Source organism: Grampus griseus (genome assembly GCF_964374135.1).
Source record: "Grampus griseus genome assembly, chromosome: 5".
NCBI classification, from domain to species: Eukaryota; Metazoa; Chordata; class Mammalia; order Artiodactyla; family Delphinidae; genus Grampus; species Grampus griseus.
The window spans coordinates 103,245,330-103,265,918 of NC_138998.1; the positions used below are offsets into that span (position 1 = coordinate 103,245,330).

The 20,589-nt window shown below is 35.9% G+C and overlaps 2 protein-coding genes across 3 annotated transcripts in view; both read right to left on the reverse strand.

The window, feature by feature from the left end:
- Window positions 1-1,174: 1,174 nt before the first annotated feature.
- On the reverse strand, window positions 1,175-12,115 carry LOC309823445 (uncharacterized protein C3orf38 homolog). The gene is made up of 3 exons (XM_082655701.1): window positions 11,661-12,115; window positions 8,546-8,784; window positions 1,175-7,064 (listed from the first exon to the last, which is right to left on the reverse strand). Exons 1-3 carry the CDS (start codon window positions 11,785-11,787, stop codon window positions 6,492-6,494), a joined length of 939 nt encoding a protein of 312 aa, XP_082511827.1. The 5' UTR covers window positions 11,788-12,115; the 3' UTR covers window positions 1,175-6,491.
- Window positions 12,116-17,187: 5,072 nt separating this feature from the next.
- ZNF654 (zinc finger protein 654) overlaps window positions 17,188-20,589 on the reverse strand; it is a gene marked incomplete at its 3' end in the record, with an annotated part of 94,156 nt that continues 90,754 nt past the window's right edge. For both annotated transcript variants that reach the window (XM_082655627.1, XM_082655628.1), the window contains one exon: window positions 17,188-20,232. In XM_082655627.1, the coding sequence (XP_082511753.1) occupies window positions 20,225-20,232 (8 nt within the window). The remainder of the gene's footprint in view (window positions 20,233-20,589) is intronic.

Genomic DNA, 20,589 nt, shown 5'->3' on the forward strand with positions numbered 1-20,589 from the left:
ATATAAAAATCTATGTAATTTCTGAGGATTACATCTGATGGCAGGAAACAAAGGACAGATGGACATAATCATTAAGGGATGCTAAAATGTGCCTTACTGTCCAAGTGATTGAGCTAAGATGGGAGACAGGCAGGGACTCCAGTCATTAAAGTGAGGTGGCTTCACACCACCTGGTGCTGAGTGAGCCCTGTGAGCCAGGTGCCTGGGACAGAAACTGGCAACAGTATCTTACACTTGGCTTTAAGGAATGCAACTCAGGATGATGCCTCGATAATTTTGGACTATTCTCCCATCTTGCATAAAAAATTTTAAACTGAGATGTATTATTTTATAATTATCCAGAAAATATAAAATTACCTAAGTTCATTTATGAGAGAAATCAATGTGCTTTAAAAAGGATGTGAAAACTTTGGCGACATGCAAATATTTGATAGGCTGTGTGCTGTTGACCACAAATATTTGATAGGTTGTGTGCTATTGACCAGTGGTAAATGGATTGCAGTCCAAAAAAAATTCTGGATGTTTATCATTGTCCTTCCTTATATGGTTCAGTTGATGTTTTGAAGACATCACACTCACAGAATCTCCTGCACAGAATATACAGATTTTTAACTCTGCATTCACACTGAAGTTCCTTCCACTATTTACATTATGGAATTTTTATGAATGGTGGTATTTGTACTATTTTATCATTTTTCAGTAAGTCGTTTATGTGAATTGGGAATAAAGGAGTATCAATTGTAAAATGCAAGTTTAATAAACATGAAAATTAATAGGAAAGTACATTAGTGAAGATGAACACCTTGTTGACTTCATGTTGGCTAGAGTAAATTGACCAACACAGTCCTTGTTGTATACATATGTACCTAATGAATGTACATTATGAACAGAACACCGTTTTAAAAAGTGAGACTTTATGAAAATCATCTTACATTTAAAATTTGCAAAATATGTGAATTATGTGCAAAAAATACATGTAAAAAAAAATGTTTCAGTACATTTTTTTCCTTCTGAACTGTGAAACTGTTTACTAGGGTCTCCATTCTTTTAGCAGCATTGCTCTGATCTGAAGGTTAGGATTTTACCTACAATTTAGATTAAGCACCAAAAGATGACAATAGTTAAAGTAGTAAGAGAGAGATCTCAATGAGAGATCACAGAGAAGCACTTTCTAATAAAATAAATTCTTTATTAAACAGTAAAATTACTTTATACAAGTTAAAGTGAGGAAAAACATAAACTAGAAGAAACAATAAGCTACTTTATGTACCGACTGTCTTCTGTTAAAATACCTGGTACATAGTAAGTGCCCAATAAATGTTTACCAAATTCAAAGAACATTTAAGAGAAAACACTGATATGTTATTTAAAATCAACTTGTTTCCTCAGTCTAAAACTCTTGCTCTAGTATAAGGCTGCTCTTAGAATTAAAATAATGGCTTATTCTACATTTCTCTTAATTTCTAGGAGTCTACTGGTCAATGATTTTGATTGTTCTATTACTAGTTCCAGCATTAAAGGACCTGACATGCTAAAATTTTCTATCGTTATCTAGTTTCTGCATTCTAAACTCATTTTATCATAAAGCTGTACTTCTCTAATCAATGCAGTCAGTACAGCAAAACCTCCTATCTGCTCAACAAATGTTTTTCCATTATACTTCCTAGAATAACTTTCAGTGATTTTTTTTTTTTTTTTTTTGCGGTACGCGGGCCTCTCACTGTTGTGGCCTCTCCCGTTGCGGAGCATAGACTCCGGACGTGCAGGCTCAGCGGCCATGGCTCACGGGTCCAGCCGCTCCGCGGCATGTGGGATCTTCCCGCACCGGGGCACGAACCCGTGTCCCCTGTATCGGCAGGCGGACTCTCAACCACTGCGCCACCAGGGAAGCCCCACTTTCAGTGATCTTAAGAGCAGTATCCATCCAGGGCCATGCTTCCTACAGAAAAATCCTACCCCAAATCTGCCACTTGTCTCCAATGTCACTCTTAAATATTTGCCAACTCCTACTACTCAATCTCTTGGAGTCATCTATATTTGATTATTTTATTAACATCTTTATTTTTACTAGGGATTGCTGTCAGTCTATAATTTGGCCTTCTGTCAACCACTTTACACTCTTCTTGACTAAAACATGGACATATATTTTAACCATATGCAACAAAGCAAAAAAGTTGTACAGAACATCAATTTTTCAAACAACTTAAGCATTTCTAGTGATTAGAAAGTAGGACAGTATTTTAAAGGCTTCATACTTTTCCCTTTTCTATTCTAGATATGATCTGTAATTTTTTAATCTTTTTATTTCCTCTGTAAATAGAAACATACTATACACATATCCTTAAAAATGATTGAAAAACACATTTTTCATTCTTTGTTTTTTCAATGAGCATGATTTATGAGGAAGCAAAATAATAAAAGAATTTCCTTAATAATGAACTACAAATTCATTTGAAAGTAATGTTCTTAAGTTGCTGAGAAGGTATACAATCACAAAATCGTGTAACCTGTAACAAAATTGTTCCAGATCTTAGAAATCATCTAACTGGTTCATTTTTACATGTGAGGAAATGAGGAATCGAGTTTAAATTCTTTCAAAATAAGGGAGTAGCAAAAGTCAGACTGAAAATAAAGTGCAAGAAAAAATAGGCTTTTATAACTCACAGTAAACATCATACTCAATTTTAATATTACTTTACTGAAAGACTACAGGAAAGGTTCAAACTAGAAAAAGTAAAGTTGAAAGGATTTAGTGCACTCTGACACAGTTCTGAAATTATTTTCCTTCCAACTCTAGCAAAGGGCCTAATGTAGCTCTCACTTTAAGATATCTAAACCCAGAGACTGAGATTTGAATTCAACATGAGAAGTTGAGGTAAATCAACTTATTGATGTATTATTTTATCTTATATTTGATTCAGTGACTTACAGATTGTAGATGCTCAATAAATATATGCATATAAACTTGAAGAGAACCCAGATCCATAAGTCTTATTTCCCAGCATTACAGCTGGGCTGTGTACCTTCAAACTGGCTATATACAAAGGTTATAAATAGGGTTGGGGAGGAGAGGGGGAGGGAGCTGATCACAAATATAGACCCTTCAGAAGAAATGTTCATATTTTTAAAATCTTTCATTAGAATTAGCAATATGCAAACATTACCAAATAGACATCTCCTTAGGATAAAGTTTTGTAAAGATCTTAAGAACATTAATGTTTTTTTCACATTTTTATCACTTTCTCCAAAGCATGTTCATTGAACTTGTCTTGTCCAAATAAAATGAATTCTGCATTCATGTTTCACTTGACAGTACTGCAGTAGGTTTTGCCTTAATAGCTAACATCTATTGAAAAACAAAATACAAACAACTATCATAAACTGACAGACTTTCTAGAGATTATTCTTTCGTTCGTAAAATTTAGTCCTCTAGCTTAAGGACTCTGGCAAGGGCACAAAAGTTTCTAAAAATAATTTTAACACAGTAGAGTAGTAGTCTGGGGGAAATAAAATTATTACGGCAGGATTTGAATATGGAGCAGAAGGATCCCTGTTAGGACTCACAGATGTGCTTCAGGGAAGTCCAAGAACTCAATGAAATATGCAAAAATTGTAATACTATATGCAAACATATTTTTTCTAGAAAGAATATAGCTCTCTTTTTCAAAAGGTCAATGACTATCCCCTGCAACCCAAAAAAACAGTGAAAAGGGCATCTAAATTTGTGAAAATAGATGGTGAGAAAAACATCAAGGTATGGTTCACTCATTTTTATGACCTTTTAAGCCACAAGAGCCATTTTGTTAAAACACAATGTTTCTGATTATCTCATTTAGTTAAACCATTATTCTTTAAATCCTTTTCTGGGGTGCTATTACAATTTCTTACTGGGACTAAGTAGCCTTCCTTTAGCATAAAAATGTTGCCTTTCTGAAAACTCAAGAATGTTTTCCTGTTTGCCATTTTCAAGTTGATTTAATAAATTAGATACGGCTTTTTTTCTATTATTTGGTATTTTAGTAAGACACATGAAATACGTTTTTTGGTATTCTGGATATTAGTAAAACATCCCAATACAACTATTACTTTTAAGTTTTTAACAAAAAAGGATATTGATGTATACTGTTGGCTATAGCAAATCAGCCTCCAGTAAATAAAGATCGGGTGTCCCCTGGTTTGACCACCCAATTACTATGAATTATGTGTGGAGTTAGTTGTATTCTTTACTACTTTACTCCACAAACTTCACAAATACCAGCTGAGTATAATGAAGTACTAGACAAAGCTATAGTCTCTACTATTCCCTAACATAAACAGAGTAGTGAGTGGTAGTAAAAGTAGCGTTCAATCTGCACTGTGCTTTTGGACCTTCTCAAAGGCCTGACCAAGCTTTAAGCTTCATGAGCAAATTTCAGTTCTTCTAGGTCTTCTTTCTCTGAACAGGAAGTATACACTTCCCTTATAATGGTTTCTAGGTATCTTAGGGCCCTCCAGTATATCCTACTCTGACCTTGGGCTTTTGAAAGTCAGTAAATTTTAATGGAAAGTTAAAATTATCCTAAATCTTAGTTTGGGGTCTAAAAGTTTGTGTATTCACGTATTAAAGTCAAACATGATATAACCCCAAAACCACCACTAATGACTAGAGCCAAAGACAAAATCTACATGCAAAAAAGTCTTTTATACAGTATATAAGCTTCTTTTGCTCATTCATTCACCCATTCACTTAGACATTAGGTCCTACTGTGTGCCCAGCGGTGGGGATTCAAAGGAAATAAAATATAGCTCTAATTCTCATTTGGTCTATTGGAAAGATTTCACATTTTTAAGGGTGATTAAAAGAACATGCAGATTACAGCCTTCCTTGAGCATTACACATTCAAAAATTCAGTACTGAACATATCTACAGGTAATTTCTGCCCATCCTGAGCATCTTTGGTATTATTTCTTGATAATAATACTTGACATCAATAGCACAAAGAAAACAGATGGGAATAATTTCAAATTTTATCCTTTACTTTGTATATTTATCGATAACATGCTATAATGATACTTCAAACTTAAAGAAAAAGATAACAGGTTTAAATCGAAACAAAAAACTATTCTTACAGCAGAAAAAGGGATTTCCCTTCTTTATTAAGTTCTTATTTTAGGACATACCAATTTGTACTCCTCGTAAGAGGCATAGGACTAAAAAAAAAAAAAGATTAATATTTTCCTCCTGCTTCCAAAATTTTATCAGTTACCCTAGATGGTCATGAGCAGAGTTAAAGTTAAAAAAATTAATATGAACAATACCTCATCACATTTCCCAGTTGAATTTTTTCCAAATGGGATTTTTGTAAATTAAAATTACTAATTAAATTCAGATTCAGCAAGTAGCTGCTGGGTGATGAGGAATTTAAACTTGAAACCAACTGTGTAACCTGGCAACTTAACCTGGTAACTCAAATCTAGTAAAACAAATTAAGAGGTTAAAAAAATCCTAATAATTTTAATTTATGATGTGGGAGTATATCTCAATATATGTTTTTTTTTTTTTTTTGGTCACCTCTTCTAAAATCATTCAAGAGAAAACACAGTAACTCATTTAAATTAGGAACTGGGCAAACCTTTAAAAAAATTTTCAATAGTATGTTTCCTTTATATGCTATTACAATAAATGCTCTATAAAACTGTTAGCCGAAACTTTAGATAAAGAAAAAAGTCTGTTTTGAGAACAGCACTTACCATTGCCCAAAATTGTTCAGAAAGTGTTGCAGATTTTAAGATATTTAGCTTGGACAACAGCAGATAACTCTGAAAAATGTTCCTCAAATATTTTGAAAGGCAAATTAGATTTTTTTCTACCAGCTAAATTACTGGACTTTTTGTATAAGAATGTCATTCAAGTTTTCTAAAATGAGTTTACTCATTTTAGAAAGTGAGCTTACTCATTTACTGAGTTTACAGTAAACATCTCTAAAATTTGTATTTTTTAAGCAATACTGTCATGAGATGCATTTGTAAAATTACCCAGATTTAGACAAAAGTAAATGAGAAAATTAAAAGGGGAAGCCTTGAACACTATTAATTTTTTCCCGCATGACAAGTACAGATATTAGCAGAATATCCACCAAGTAAAATGAAAATATTAACTGGTTTCTAAGGCACACAGTTAGTTACATCTAAAGTGGGATTTATTTGATGAATTGCATGAAGCCTTCAGAACATTTGCTGCAACTCAAGTAGAAAGAGGCAAGTGTTCACATAACATGTTAGTCTGTAGTCAAGAAAGACATTTCAACTAAAATATGTCAATCACCAAATCTGAAATCACTTAGACATTACTGATGTAGTATTTGGAAGAATTTCTGTATAGAAGATTTTTCAGACTGAAATATAGTACTCAGTGCTTCAAGGGCTAGGTAAAATTAGTTCTCTTTTGTTCAACAGTGCCTCATTTCCACTAGATAAAGTTTGGTCTCCAGTCTCACTATCCAATGCCTGCCTTACACTGAGTCATCCTTCACTGGACCACACAAAGTGTTTACATTATAAAAGGCTTCTAGATCACTTGGTTCAAGTGTAATAGCTGGTTTCATTAATGTTCCAGGAGCAAGGGAACTCTCTCCAATAATTCTCAGGTTGATAAATTTGATTTTCCAAGTATTCTCCACAAAAGGGCAGCGGATGAGTCCAAAAATTTGTTCAAAAATGCCCAAACAAGTGTTCTCTCGGTGGACAGTCCCAGCAACTCCAACCATAACTAGACCATGGGGAGAAGAAGCACATTTCAGTCCATGGGAATCTAGGTTGGGACTGAGAAAAAGATATTCTTCTTTCACTAGTGACAGCAGACGAAGGCTCACAATTTCTGCTCCATGGTAGTCTATCACATTTTGCTCAGATGTGTTGTAATAAAACCTAAGCTTGACATCATGCCAGAAGTGCTGTGGCCCCCATTCATCTTGAGGTGGTCCCAGAAGAGGATTCTGAGAATTAAGAAGTTCAAAGAACCAGTGACAGAATTCTTCACCTAATCGACGAAAATCAACGTTTTCAGCTTTTTTATCTTCTTTCTCCTGTTGATTAATAAAACCAACGTTAATTCTTGTATCTATTTACTATCTTGCCTGTTTCATAGCTAACTTTTAAGGTACTAATTATAGCAGAAAGGAAATGAACTACCTGTGAACTCACTGAACCCATCTTGCACAGTAAATTATTTCTCAAAAAGGGGAGGTCATTTTAGAATTTCTCAGCTTAAACTTCTGAAAATTCCTCTAAGAAATTAAGGTTCAAAGTCTCTTAAAATATCAGCATGAATTAAGAGCCAATAATAAGGATTTACATAAGCATTTTCTCTTGATTGTGGCAGTGATTTCACAGGTGTGTTATTTGTCAAAACTTTCAAACTGTATGCTGTAAATGAATACACTTCACTGTGATATATTTTATATGCAGCAAAGTTTATAATAAACACGTCTTTAAACAGACACTTCTAATATGATTGAAATTGATTATTTTCTATGATTAGGATTATTTTATATTATTTCTTTCCAAAATGAATACTGCAAAAATACACCTGATAGGCTAGATTTTATTCAACAATGTATTCCAGAGCACAGTACCTCATCTAGGTGGTGAAAGATCTTGTATTTACCGGGCACATGCTATTACTGAATGTACTGGGCACTGTGTTTGGCACTTAAGTGCTATTTCCGTCTTTCTCCACAAGCTTTATGACACAGATATTATCGTTATGCCCGTTTTATAAACAAGGCTCACAAAGGTCCTTACTTGCTCATTTACAGCTAGTATACAGCAGACCCTAATACGAAGTCATATCTATATGAATTTAAAGTCAACATTCTTTTCAGTACATTAAGGAAGGCTTAGCAGTTCCTTTCCTAATGTGAAGGCAAACCTCTCTCACTGTAAAATACCATTAATTCAATGTGGGTATGTAGTTTAAAAACTGCAAGTTACCTAAAGGTTCAATCGATATTTAAATATTCACACAATATTTAAAATGTACAGTGAAGATAAAAAGAAATACGAACAGCCAATGTCAGCTGGAGGAAATTACTAAAACAGGATTTTTTTCCTAGCTAACAAATAAAAAAAATAAAAAAAATTTAAGTTTCTTTCATGAAATGTTTGCAATTTAATACCAAAGAAAGTCTTCAAAATGAGAAAGGGCTTACAACAGCATTCTTCTAAAGTGGAAAAAAGAAATTGGAGAACCAGAGGCTAAATTAAAATTAAATTGATCCTGTAGTCTATCCATTCTCTTTAAAAATCAATAGTCCCCATTTGATAAAGGGATACAAAACATTTTTTCTCACAAATCAATAGAATATTACATATACATTACTAAATATCAAAAACACTTTGTCTCAGGTGCTTTACTGCTCTTTCTTTAGGATGCAAAAAAAAAGAAAGTAAAGCTAAAATTATAAAAAAAACACAAAACATTAACCACATCATTCCAGATCTAGGATTATCTAAAGATTTTTACACAGAACTACAGTTCAGGATATGACTATAAGGTCTGTTTTACCTGTTCAAAGAGTCTAATGTCCTCTGTCTTAACTGGCTCTGGCGTTTCCTTCAATTTCAATTGTGACTGCTTTTTCCAGTAATCCTTTGCATGCTGAATAAGATTGTGTTTTTCAGTAGCTGGAGGTATAATAACCCCCTGTGTTGCCAAGTACTTAAATATGATTTCTCGGTGGACTTTTTTACGCCTCAGAAGTTCTTCGACACTTTGACTGTACACTAATATTGCATGAATGGCATCTAAAAGAAAATTATGAAGATTAATAGAAAATCATGAGTCACTTGTAAATTTGTCCAGGGTCAGCAGAAACTCTATCGAATAATATTTATAAACTCTTGTCATGGCATTACTGCTTTTGTATAAGACGGTTATCATTTCTAAAAACCAGGAAGTGGGGGCTTCCCTGGTGGCGCAGTGGTTGAGAATCTGCCTGCCAATGCAGGGGACACGGGTTCGAGCCCTGGTCTGGGAAGATCCCACATGCCACGGAGCAACTGGGCCCGTGAGCCATAACTACTGAGCCTGCGCGTCTGGAGCCTGTGCTCTGCAACAAGAGAGGCCGCAATAGTGAGAGGCCCACGCACCGTGATGAAGAGTGGCCCCTGCTCGCCACAACTAGAGAAGGCCCTCGCACAGAAATGAAGACCCAACACAGCCAAAAATAAATAAATTTATTAAAAAAAAAAAAAAAAGGAAGTAGGTTGTCAAGTTTTGGATTTTAAAAAAATTTCTTTAAACTATAAATTTCCCCACCTAAAATTCCTCCTTCCTTTCACTTCTCATACGAGATTGTGAATTAAGCATTTTCTTTTAAAGAATGGTTGTATTTTAAGAAAAATTTGAATAAGAAAAAATTTTAATAAGGTCAATGGAACTAAATTCATTTACAATCCCTAAAATATAGGTAAAATTACAATACTTTTCAATCTCCTCACTCTACAGATAACAAAAGTCAGGGATACATGAAGTATCAACAATCATATTTCTAAGAAGTGGCAGAACCAAGACTCTTAATTTTAAAGAACTTCTATTAAACAACAGACTAAAGATTATTTTTACATATGTGAGGTATACAGAATGGTAATAAAACGAACTCCTATATACACACAACACAGCTTAAGACACAGGAATTACTGGTATCTTTGAGGCCTCATTTTACCTCTCCCTATTTAATGCTATTCCCTCTCTCTCCTCGCTCACCTCACATGTAGCTACTCTCCAAAATTTTATCATTCTCTCGATTTTCTTTCCTTTTTTCTTTTCTTTTTTTATTTTTTGGCCACTCTGCCGGGCTTGCGGGATCTTAGTTCCCTGACCAGGGATCAAACCAGGGCCCCCCAGTAGTGGAAGCTCAGAGTCCTAACCACTGGACCACCAGAGAATTCCCTCGATTTTCTTTAGAGTTGTACAGCATAACTATGTATCCCTACAAAATATAGTTTGGTATTTCTTTGAATGTTCTATAAATCTAATCCATCAATATATATAGTCTTCTATAATTAACTTTTAATGTTTCTGAGATTAATCTATGTGGCTAGACACAGCTGTAGTTAATTCATTTTCAGAGCTGTACCATAGGTAATTATAGACTATACCACAAGGTATCTATCCTTTCGTTTATAGACTTTTATTATGTGTATCCAATTACAAATACTATTACTTTGGACATTTCCACACTTGTCTCCCAGCCCAGAGGGGCAAGCAGCATGAGCATCACCTGGAGCTTGTTAGAAATGTGGAATTTCTGGGCCCACTCCAAAACTACTGAATCAGAATCTGCATTTTAACAAGATCACTGAGGGACACATAGGCACATTCAAGTTTGAGAAGCTCAGGTAAGTTACCTTCCATTTAAGGAGATAATATCGAACTTGTTTTCTTTCCAAAGTACTAGTTCTAATTTACACTCCCCCAGTAGTTATCAACGACATACTTCACAAGATCAACAACACTTGACGTTTTTACATTTAGTTTTTGCCAACTTGGTACATATGAAAGGCACCATGTAGTTTTGGTTTTCATTTCATTGCTTTCTAAAGATGTTGAGTATCTTTCAATATGCTTATTATTTTTTCCTCTCTGAGAAATGACTTCAAATCATTTAACATTTTTGTACTGGGTAGTTTCGTTTCTTGTTTGCTTTTGGATCCACCATCAATTAAATTCAGCAATTTTATCTATTACAATTTTAAATTCACATTCACCAAGACTGTTAGAAGGCGATTAGCATGTAAAATATATAAATGCCAAAGAACTACATTAAGTCTAAAATTATTTTCAGTCTAAATTCTTAGAAATTTATTCACTTAGTGTTCCTGGTTCACTTTCAAATGAATGACCTTAAATGGCAGAAATGTTAAAAGCAGAGAAAGACAGTTTTAAAAGGCAGACTCTTTTGTAGATACTTAAGTCATATGCTAATACAGGAGGCGGACATTTTCTCATTTTAAACTAAAATTCAGCAAATTTAAAATATAACTAGCCAGGTAATATACAAAATCATAAATGCTTAAGCTACTCATTACATTACAACCACACTGAATATTTATAATCCATGAAATCTACTCTACCAAAATGTTTATTTGGCTCTGAAAGTAATGTAGTCCTAGTACACAGAATCATCTCTGAAAAACTTTGGATCCAAAGAGACATGGATTGATCCTATCTGCTCTTTTATCACAGTAGTTATTTTACGCAGCACACTGATAAAAAGTGTTTATGATAGATATCCTCCCCCAAGCTTGAAGAAAATGAGCAGCGGCTGACACTCCTCAGCTGATCGAAACTGAAAATGGAAAACACCCTGACTCCCCAGAAATCTTCAAAAAACAAACAAACAAAATCACTATTCACGTACTCTGCATCTTCGAAACAAGCAGCATTTGCCCACAACGGATAATGAATAAAACCTGGAAGCAGCGCCATTTTCAGCGTGCATCTGAAGCAACAGAGCAGCTATAGGGGCCGAGATTCCCGAGGGTTCCGCACAAGCGCAATCCCGGACGGGCTGGGAAGGAGGCCTACCACGGCCTCCACTCACACGCTCCCGCCAGCTGGGGGCCGGGTGAGGTCTGGGGAGGGACGGCCGCCCTTGGGGAGAAGGGTCTACCTTTACCTTGGCGGTCCTCCGGCTGCACCTGGCGGTTGGTGATGGTGTCGCATAGGGCCATGATCTCGTCGTTGTCCAACAGACCGAGCAGGCTACGACAGCCCTCCATCTCTGAGTAGCTGAGCCCCGACATCTCTACCCCCAGAAAGCGGGGAGAGGACGCCAATAACTTCGCCCCCTTAGGCCCACTGGGCCGGCGCCGTGGCAACAGGTACCGGAAATGCTCTTCCCGTTGTTCGCAGCCAAAAGGCCTCGGGTATTCCAGAGCCGTGGGCGCGTAAGTGATCGTTAATGAGGGCACTAAGGGAACGCGGTGCTCCGACCGGTGGTTCCGGGCTCTCGGGGACTGAGTGGAGTCCCACGGGTCTCACTTTAGGGAAACTCCGCATTTACACCGGGAACATCGACCTTCCACAAGGGAAAACGAAACCTAAACTCCTCAGGAGTCCCTTCTCCAAAAGAACGCCTGGGAGGCTGCGCAGGGCAGGTGCGCGGAAAGCCGGCAGCGGCCCCAGCGCAAGACAAGCTCCCGTGATGCCGCGGGGCCGGCCAATGGAGGCGTCTCCTCCCCGCCTTTGGGCCGGGATCCCGGGAGCGCTCGAAAGTTCTCTGCGGCCACTTCTGCGTTGGGAGCACCTGTAGTTTGATATTCTTAAATTACGTAGTTCTGTGTTAAAACAATTTGGTTTTGTTTAACATTACACTTGGAAAAGTTAAGGGGAAAAAAATCACCTATCCTGCCACGCCTGCCCGCCTTGCAGCTGACTTAAATTCCCCAACAAGCTGCGGTCCGCTGTTGCTTCCCTTCTTATTCTCGCCGGCTTGGCTTTAGGCGAGGCAGTATCACGAATAGTTTAAGGTTGGGGTCTTTGAAAGCCAGATTACCAGGGTTTTATCCCGTCATTTACTAACTGTGACCGAGAGCAAGCTCTTTGGTCTTCCAGTTTTCTGTCTCGAAACGAATCTAGTAGAGATACCTACCTCATAGGGTTGTTGAAGCGCAGGGAGGGGGTGAAGAACTGTGCCTGGCGCCTAGAAAAAGCCCAGTATATATCAGCTATTGTTACCACTGTTGGTGTCAACATTCACGAGAGGGAAACTTCAGACTTCAACGCATTGTCACTGGCTTCTGTCTCCTTCCATTGTTTTAGCCATATTTTAGATTTTTAACATTTAATTAGATTATTGCCAGTTAGTAGCTGAAATGTACACACCTGCAGATACAGGTGAGCAGATTTAACTTTTTTTAAAAAAATATCACAGCTAAATAGTCAAAATGAACTGTAAATACAGTCTTTAAAATAAGGCATTCAAACCATGGTTAAACTGATTTGCCAGTGGATGTTACTGGGGGTACCATTTACTCATCAGATACCAATTCTTCATTTGTCATTAAGCGTTGAGTGCCTACTATGCTAGATATTGAAGATTCCGAGAAATGACACAGACCCTCCTTCAAGGAGCTTTTGGGAGTGTTGCAAATAAAGAGATAAGTGCTCACAATACTGGTGTGGAACCAAATGGAAGAAGACATGCCCAACTTTTTCATTCGTTCATTTTTTTTAAAATGTGTTTACTGAGCATGATTTGCCAGACACTGGTCTTTATGCTGGGAACAAATGCAAGTCCTTTGGAGCTTGTATTCTAGTGAAAGGAAATAGACAATAAACATAAAAGAAACTATACTATGGCAGGAAATTCTGTGGAGAGAAATCAAAAAGAGAGGGATGGAGGAGAGGATGTTGCTATTTTATACAGGCTGTGAAGAAAGGCTTCTCTAAGTGACATTGAAGGAAAGACCTGAAAAAAGTGAGAAACTGAACCACAGAAGAGTGTTCTAGAACGAAGCAAAAGAAGAGGTTCTGAGGAAAGAACAGAGTGCTTGGCATGTAGGAAGGAGGCCAGGAGGCTGCAGCAGCTTGTGCAAAGAGGAAGCAGTGACTGGTGAGGTTGGAGTTGTCAAGATTGATCTAGAGCAGGGTTTCTCAACCGTGGCACTACTAACATTTTGGGCAGGATAATTCTTTGTTGTGGGTCTGTCCCACAACATTGTAGGATGCTTCAGCATCCCTGACCTCTCCCCACTAGATGCCAGTAGCACCTCCTCTCCCCTACCAAAAATACCTTGTTCCTCAAATGTTTCCTGGGGTGGGGGGGCAAAATTCCCCAAGTTGAGAACCACTGATATAGAACCACTTGTCCAAAAGTGCTTTCTGAGATGAAAATATTCTGCATCTGAGCTAATACAGTAACCATCAGGCACATATGGTTATTGAGCTCTTGTAATGTGGCTAGTGCAGCTCAGCCGGTGAATTTTAAATTTTATTTGAATTTTAATTAAATTTTAATAGCCACTTGTGGCTAGTGGCTACTGTATCAGTACAGTCTAGAGTCTTGCAGCCCATTGTAAAAACTTTGGCTTTTATCTTTTACCTCTCTCTGCATTTCCTTTTATTCTCTCAGTCTCTCACTCCAGACCAGTCAGTGGTTCCCTTGCTATTTTGTTCCTTAAACTTGCCATGCAGGTCCTTGCCTCAGAGCCTTTGCTCTTGCTATTCAGCCTAGCACATTTTCCCCTCATATATGAGTGGCTCTCTTTCCCTTAACTTCATTCATTACTATCCCTGCTCAACAGTTATCAAAGAGGTGGTATCATCATATTTTATCATCATCCTGTTTAAACACCACCTACAATGCCATGCTTACTTATACTTTCCCTACGCACTTAATTTTTCTCTATAGCACTTATATTGTATTTTTGTCCCCCCTCCCTACCACCCCCCCGGTAGAATGTGAGTTCTGAGATTCAGGGATTTTTATGTTTCTTTTTTATTTTTTCAATTGTCTATTACAGAGGCTGGCACATAGTAGGTATGCAATAAGTATTTGTTGAATGAATGAATTGTAAAGCCATTGGAGGATTTTAAACTGAGGAATGGCATGATCTGACTTGTTTCAAACAGTATCATTTTGGCTGCTGGTGTCTAGAACAGACTGCCAGAAGGGCAACAGTAGAGGCAGGGAACCCAACTAGAAGATTAATACAGTAGTCCAGGTGAGAGTGAAGGACACGATAATGAGTCAGGGATGATTGCAAGGATTTGGTTTGGGCAACTGGAGTTGCTGTTTACTGAGAGGAGGAAGACTGGGAGAAACAGGTTTCAATAGAGAAATCCAGAATTGTCAAGAGATTAGACTTTCTGGAGAGTGTGGTGATGCCCAAGAAGATAAAGCAAAGAATGAGGAGTGGGGTGGAAAAAGAATTACAGGTAAAGGGAGCAGTAGTGAAAAATGCATGGAATAAAACAGCATGGCTGTTTTTGGCTGGAACCAAGAGAAAGTTAGTAAAATCACTAACAGGAAGGCCTCAGCTCCCTTCAGGAGCTTAATTCTTAACCTTGCAAGAACGGCTCTCCCCTTTTAACAGATGTGGAAGTCTGAGCTCAGTGGGATACACTTAATTGCCTTAAAACTATCATGCTGGAATTTGAATATAGCTGATCACACATCTTTGAGCTGTTTTCATTAAATTACATTGTGGTAGTTTCAATCACTGAATACTTTGAAAAAAGTTCTCTAGATTAGAATTGTTTGGGGGTATTAGATCTGTTAAAATATCCATTCATTCAACAGTAGTTATTTAAGTACCTATTAATAGGGGACTTCTTTAAATGTCCTGGAAATTGAGTTTCTAAGGCTCTATAAATTTAATACTTTATGAAGAAACTGGTTGCTTTGTATCTGTGGTTTTCAATCCTTACCTGGAGGACTTGTTAAATGACAGATTGGTCCCTCACCTGATCAAAAATTTAGCATTTCTTTCTTTTTTGAGGGGGGGGCGGCGGGCACGCCTCATGGTTTATGGGATCTTAGTTCCCCGATCCCTGGGGACATGGCAGTGAAAGCACAGATTCCTAACCACTGGACCGCCAGGGAACTCCCCCAAATTTAGCATTTCTAACAAGTTCTCAGGTGATAGCGATTCTGCTCTTCTAGGGACCACACTCTTAAGAATCACTGCTAGTAGAAGAGAATGGAACATCAAACAGCCATGTCCGTACCAGACTTCATCCTTTGTGAAATCACTGATCCTTAGGCAAGACTAACCCTCTCCATCTGGATATATTAGATCCACTCATGCTCTACAATTTGTAGGGAAAACTGCATGGCAGAATGGAAACTGCATGGCAGGATTTTAGGAGGAAACATCCGACTTTTCAGTTCCACCTCTCCATTTACTAGCTGTGTGACTAGTCAAGTTATTTAATCTTTCTGAGCCTTGGTGTCTAAAAAGCATTGTTCATATCTACCTTTGGGTTGTTTTAACAATAAGAGGTAACATACATAAAGTAACCTGGTACACAGTAATTTCTTCTCTAGTTGCAGCACCCATAAATAAGGCATGAACCTCTCTCCCTTTAGTTTTTATTCCATGTAATATTGGATCGCCTCCATTTTAAATATTGATATATAGCCCAAACTTCTGGCCTTGTTATCAGTTGATTCTTGAATTAGTATGGACCTTATGCTATGAAAGCAATCTAATTTATCTTGGAAGTGTATTTAATATTTGATTGCTTCCCAGCATTTCTCAAATTTCAGAAAAGAAAAAAATGGAAAGTCTAGATAACCCCAATAACTTTATCTAAATACCTCAATACATTTATTTAATAGTCTAAGATCATATGACCATAAATCATAGATGGAGAATTCTAGATCTCAGCTCTAGAATGTTTCAGTAATTTTCTCATAGTTTTTCAAAGCATAACATTTGTAATATGTGCAAATCACCGTAATTAACACAATATCTGTTCTTTCATTTGCAGTGCTCTCATCGTATCAAAGAGTTTCTCTCTACTTCAGCCCCAAGCTGCAAGTTATAGCAAAAAGTGTAGGAGGTTTTCCTTTGTTAGTGAGCCAAAAGAGTAGAGCCCTCATGCCCAAGAACCCCACTTTTAGATACAGATTACTAATTGGTTTGAACGTTTTCCCATTGAAATACTTTCGTAGGAAGTAATTTTCATAATTTACATCTTATTTCAAAGCGACTTCAGTCTTTAAGTTCCACCAGAGGCTCTTCATCTCTGAAGAATTACCAGTGCAGATCAGTCCATCCACTGTCTTGGAGAGTTCTGATATTTGTTTTCCACCTACTAAGTTTCCAGAGCGTACTATTTCACACTGAAACCACTTACCTGAAATGACTTTAGTAACCAGTGTTCTATCAACTTGTAATTCCTGCATATGGACATTAGTTTAAGTAATGTCAAAAATATCTATTTTGTGTAGACTTTTAGCGTTTTCTATGTTCTTTCTTTAAAATCACTCAATAACCTGAATATGGTAATATTAACTGAAATACCTCATTCTCTTATGAAACATAATAGAAATTTCTTATTTAACATATACCTTAAGCCTAATTCCTTTTGAAGTAACGTGCTACATAAAACTGAACAACTTCATTACCAACAAGGACAATGTTTTATTGAACAAATCTATGTACAGTACAAAAAATTTCTTGAAATGAGACACTGTTGATTTATTGCAGTTCAATGGCTCAGTTTTAATTTGTACTCTTATAAAATGCAAAGTAAAATAATTTAATGTTCAACAAGGAAGCACAAATTTCCTTTCTTGCTGAATCTGTAATATCTTTCACATATTAACAATTCCAAAATGCATATGCAGCATTTAGTCATTCTGAAATGGTGTTTTACAGTACCAAATAAATTAAAAAATAAACACTACCATCCCTTTTAGGTTTTTCACCCATACTACAGTTTGAACGAAACATGAAAGGAGTACAGCTGAACCTTCAAGTGTGATTTGAAAAGAATCACAAGTTCAATGTTATGTTATGTCTTCATTATATAACTGGTGGTTTATTAAAAAAAAAAAAAGAGTATGACTGAAGCCCAAAGTACCAGTGCCCCTGTCCACGAAGGTTCTCCTTTTCTATCTTCTCCATAATATCTGAGCAGCAAAAATTCAGATTTGCTATTTTTTTGACCTTACTGAAACATAGCAGAAAGTTAATATTTAATGTTTCAAAGGAAATTTTTATTTGAAAATGAAGGATGGAAACTTGGTCCACGTAAGATAAACACATCCTTAAAATAGAAGGAGTAGAAAAGAAAAAGAGAAGAATTTGAGGAATAAGAAGAAAGCTTCCTTGTCTTCTGAATTCCACATTGGAACTGTTGGAAGTTTATGCACCCCGTAAAAGCAAAATGATGTAAGTTTATGTTTTATAAGGCATACATAAGAAAATGTACACATTCTTTCAATAGCAATTATTTGATAAGTATATAAAGAGGTTAGAACAATGTGGTCAAACAGAATTTTATAAAACATTCCTTGATCTAGTTATGTATAAACCAATTTGATCTCAGTCTTTCAGAAAGTTTTCCCTTACCAACACAAAAGTAGAAATAAAACCTCAAAGACAAAAAAATAACAAGTGGAATATGTTTAAAACATCTTGGTATGAACTGCAAAATGAATGAAAATAAGTTGCAGACATGGATTTATGTCAATAGTTACAACTTATAAAAAATAAAAAGTTAAAAATGTGATAAAATGTTAAGCTGTGATTTTAAACATCTGGAAAATGTACAAAGCAGAAATATTTTAAAATAACTTCATTGTCCGTATGAACTAGTTTCCAAATACTTTTTATTATATGATGTATTTTAGACTGAACTGAAAAAGAACTCAAGTATTATATTTTTAGTATCAGGAAGTATGGAAAACATTTTTTTCTTTAGTTGACCTTAAAGGATTTAAAAACCTTATCGAGTTGTTTACTTATGTTTTTAAATGTAAATTCCACAGCCTAATGTAGGCTACATAACAAAACAAAAACCTGATTTGATTGATATGGACTTATGACTATCAATTGCATAGTAGTGAACGCCTATGATAAATAAACTAATAAAATTGGGTAGTTTTTTAGATATCTGATTTATCATGACCTGGAAATCCTAATTTAATAAAGCCTGGATGCTACCCTGGAAGAAAAGTCACACTTCCTTAGTGACTTCATTCAAGAAGCTTTAATATCCAGAAATTTATAATAGTAGGGTCTGATGAGATTATATACTTTGAACAAGAATGTATCAGTTGGAATAACTGGAATATCTGGTTGACATTGGTACATTAATAGCTCTGTTTTTGAAGAATTTGCCTTTGCATTTTTGTTCATTTTACCCCTGCTATAGATTAACACACTGTTAGGTAAAAGGAAGTCTTTAAGCTTCCTCTTTTAAAGACATGGAACACATCTGAGAGGGTATTTTTAAAAACCTTTTTGTTTTAACGATTTATTGACTATTAAGTTAAAATCTTCCTTAGGAAAATTACTGGTCATCAAAGAAAATAAATGCATCAATATATCTTACTGTGTTCTTGCTGTGCAAATTTTTGTGTAAATATTTCTTTTTATATATAAAAATTACTATTCAGACCAAATTCATCAGAAATAAATAAGAAAGCATAAGTAATATGGCTTATTTTAGAATTAACTCTCCTAATTGAATAAAACCAATGAATTCTTGACCGGATTCTTAGCTGCATATTTTTTTTTATAGTCAGTTATTTTTATAGGACTGTACTTAGATAACTCACATTAATGTCTAAAGGACCTTACTATGAATCATCAAGCAATGTCCTAACACTACTCTATATACAAACAGAAATATCCCAGTGTGCTTATACCATTATTCACATTGAAGAATTTGCAATTCAGTGTTTTCTTTCAACTAAGATAGCCTTTAATGGTCTTAGATCCTCCCATCTCTTCCCAGAGTTACTGATAATATGTTTTCTATTGACGCTGCTGCCTTTTAAATATAACTCATTGGTATTATAAAAAGGGAAAGTGGAAGGTTCTGTCAAGAGCTTATTAGCAAAGCACTGTTGTTTTGTCTTCTTTTGTTTGTTAATTTTAAATGCTGGTATGTCATTCATTGAACTTTGACCTAATCAATCATCTGGAAACAAGGTACAATCTTTTATAGCTAGTATGGTGATAAATCGTTTTACTTTCATCTTATCAATCAGTTTCTAAGTAATAATAAATCAAACAGAAATGGTTCCTTAAAGCATGTTTGACCAGAAAGGAGGACATAATCTGATTAGGCATGACAAGAAAACAAACCCTATTTGTGGAATACTTTTAAGTTGTAAACCACCCCCCCCTTTTTTATAATGGGTTTTTCCCTTTCTGTAAGGCCATAGCTGGTTATTCTTTTTGACTAGTTGCCTGCATATGTTTCTCACATAAGCGAAACTGAACATGCTGCTATTAATCATCATCGACTTCTTAAAAAAAATGTGGTTTTTCTGGATAACTGGTACTTTGGGAGTTTTGTAATAACCCTTTTGGAGTCTAAACCAGCACATCTCCTCTGTGGGTTCATTCTAGAAAATGTGCTTTGTCTTTATCTTTAGTAATCCAAGACCGCTCTAAAATTAAGGCCATCAGGGAAATAGCAAACTGATGATGCATTTTCTTGTAGTGCTTTTTGCACACTACTGCTTGATCGACAGATCGTTCTGAAACATTTTTATCAGGCACCTGTAAAACAGAACACGTCTGTTAATTCATATTTATAGATGTTCATCTAGTATTCTAAGTTAGATTTCCTGTTTATTTATACCCTTACTCATTTAAAGAATATTAATATTAGTAGAAAGGCAAGCTCTTCTTTTGCTCAGTTTTATTTTTCAATTATTTTCTGGTTCTTTCTTATTTTTGTTTTTGTAATAGAGGCTCAACTTGGTTTACATTTCTGGCATGCAGATGAAAAACATTTCCATCATAATTACTTTGTTTTTAGATCTCTTACTACATAAAACTTGGAATGAAGAAAAGCCTCAGATACAGTTAAAGAGTATGATCCAAAAGTATGAAAAAACTGTGTTCAAGTTCTGG